We start from the raw sequence: 2,839 nt of genomic DNA, 5'->3' as shown, positions 1-2,839 counted from the left end.
TTAAATTAATATTTATCTTAATCTTTCATTAATATTTATCTTAATGTTTACATATACAACTACATTTACCCATCAAGCTGCAGTATAGTGTAGGATTTATTAATATTAAAGGCTCAAAGACGTGACGTCCAATTTTTTTGTCCGGCTCTACTTTTTACAGTTAAAAAAAGGTTTAAACTCATAAAAAGAAACCATAAATATGTAATATGTCTCCCACATAAACACTTTATTGAACCTTTCAAAAGCTGTTCTTTTTTGGCCATTTTTGGGGTCTTTGAAGGGTCAAAATGTCATGCGGTGCGACTGTCCAAACTCAATTAGTGTTTCAAAAATGTCTTTAAAATTACACTAAATCTGTTCAAATGTATTTTCTTTCCTGTTTGGCATGATTTTCAAAGTCTTTTCTTCATCCTGTACAAATTTTCAAAGCATTTTTAGTTATAATTCCATTTTAACATTTAAACGAACTTTGTCCGAAAATGTCATTTAACAAAATGTCATGTGGTGCGACCAACAAGAAATTCCCATCTTTGGACTTAAATTTTGAAATCCAGTCAAAAACAGGAGGTTGAATCATCCAACAGTCTGCCAAGAATCACTGGAGATAGCAAACAGGTTTATTTTTCTTAAATTTCAGAAAAAGTGTCACTTTTAGCAGTAGGTATGTAGTTGCCATATTTGGGTGTCATGTGGTGCGACCACCAAGAAACTATTAATATTTAAATATACTTACTATTTTCCGTTTTGATTATAAATGTTATATTTGCCTTATGTTTGAAGCTAGATTGTTTTTTTTAAGGAGGCAAATTATTTGCCGGTTGATAATGACTGAACATGAAAATATCATTTGGTGCGACCAAATGTCATGTGGTGCGACCGTTGTAATGATACATTTATGTTTTTGAAAAGGAGTTTCTGTGTTTTTATTTTTGATTTCAAGACTCAAATGCAAAAGCAATACTTTGTATTATTATTTCCAGAATAGGTTTTTGTACAGTTTTATTATTGTTTTGCATTGNCAGTCAGGATTCTGGTGGCCCACTCTGAGAAAAGACACCCGAGAGTTTGTTTCAGCATGTGTCACCTGTTCCAGAGTTAAGCCCTCCAGACGTCCTCCTGCTGGTTTTCTGAGGCCTCTGCCGATTCCTCATCGACCATGGTCCCACATCTCTTTGGATTTCGTCACCGGCCTTCCTCCCTCTCAAGGTAACACAGTACTCCTCACTGTGGTTGACAGGTTCTCTAAGATGACCCACCTCATTCCTTTACACAAGTTACCTTCAGCACCTGACCTCGCTAGGGTGATGGCTCGAGAGGTGTTCAGACTTCATGGCATTCCCCGCAATATTGTCTCTGACAGAGGACCACAATTCATTTCCCGTTTTTGGAGTGAGTTTTGCACCCTTCTTGGCATTGATGTCAGTCTTTCTTCAGGTTTTCACCCTCAGACGGATGGCCAGACAGAGAGGATAAATCAGGAAGTTGAGTCCAAGTTGCGCATCCTTTGTATGGACGCTCCTAGTCGCTGGTCCCAGAACTTACCTTGGGTTGAGTATGCCATTAATGGATTACCATCAAGCTCCACAGGTCTGTCACCATTTCATGTCGTTTATGGCTATCAGCCGCCCATTCTCTCTGTTCAGGAGGGAGCCACCCAGGTCCCGGCTGCCCATTTAGCAGCACGTCGCTGTCTCAGAGTTTGGAGAAGGGCCAGAGCTACTCTCTGCAAGACTTCTGCAGTTTATGCCAGGAATGCCAATCGCCACAGATCCCAAGCCCCGAGATACCTGGTCGGTCAGAGGGTGTGGTTGTCTACTAGGGATCTGCCCATCAAGGTAGAGAACCGTAAGTTGGCACCCCGTTTTGTGGGCCCATTTCCAGTTACTAAGATCGTTAACCCAGTAGCTGTACGGCTCAAACTACCGCCTTCATTACGGGTACACCCCACCTTCCATGTCTCCAAGATCAAACCACTGATGTCATCCAGGTTTTGCCCTCCAGCCAGACCCCCTCCACCCCCCCGACTCATTGATGGGGCCCCTGCCTTTACTGTGAGGCGGTTACTGCGTTCCCGACGTTGGGGCCGTGGCATCCAATATCTTGTGGACTGGAAGGGTTATGGTCCTGAGGAGAGGTCCTGGGTTCCTTCTCGCCTGGTCCTGGACAAGGACCTTGTCCGCAAGTTCCACCGCCAGCATCCGGACCAGCCCAGAGGGGCGTCGAGAGCCGNTGCTTTCAGTTCAGCAAAACCCTGTTAATCAGATGTCAATTAAAATCATGTGTGCTGAATTAGGGAAATGCCTAAAACTTGCAGGGCAGTGTGCCTGGTGGACCAGTGCTGAAAAACACTGGATTTGATGTTGGTATTTCAATCAATGGATGTTAATTGGCTAGAATTGAATGGTTGTTTGATGGTTGATCCAGCTTCTGTCGTTGACCTTAACCATAAATTTAACCTTTCTGATCATAATTCAACATTTAATTAACATCTTTTGCAAACAAGCCAACAGCTAAGTGGCTGTGTGTTTGGGCCATTCCACTCATGTAAATAGCTGGGGTGGACCGCTCCACTCCTTACTCCTTGTAGTAAGTTGTAGATGTTTTCGTGTCAATATATCATAGACAAACAGTCAGTAAGAATTTTTATTAAGTAAAAAAATGTACAGAAAGGAATCACCACTTACTATCCTCTACAGTGTTATTAAAAATGTGAGAACCCCCGCTCAGTAATAAAATGTTCTCACCCCTCCTCATCAGAGGATGAGGAGAGGTGAGAGCAGAGGATGAGGAGGGGAGGAGGGGAAGAAGGTGTGTGGCAAAACAACTGACATTGATTCAA

The 2,839-nt window shown here is 42.4% G+C and overlaps 1 protein-coding gene across 1 annotated transcript; it reads left to right on the top strand.

The window, feature by feature from the left end:
- The first annotated feature begins 1,025 nt into the window (after positions 1-1,025).
- LOC107834383 (uncharacterized) lies at positions 1,026-2,258 on the top strand. The gene is made up of 2 exons (XM_016665638.1): positions 1,026-1,835; positions 1,938-2,258. Exons 1-2 carry the CDS (start codon positions 1,248-1,250, stop codon positions 2,256-2,258), a joined length of 909 nt encoding a protein of 302 aa, XP_016521124.1. The 5' UTR covers positions 1,026-1,247.
- The last annotated feature ends 581 nt before the right edge of the window (positions 2,259-2,839 follow it).

This window comes from Poecilia formosa, unplaced genomic scaffold, assembly GCF_000485575.1.
Source record: "Poecilia formosa unplaced genomic scaffold, Poecilia_formosa-5.1.2 Scaffold603, whole genome shotgun sequence".
NCBI lineage: Eukaryota > Metazoa > Chordata > Actinopteri > Cyprinodontiformes > Poeciliidae > Poecilia > Poecilia formosa.
This window is presented reverse-complemented; position numbering and strand designations above follow the sequence as displayed.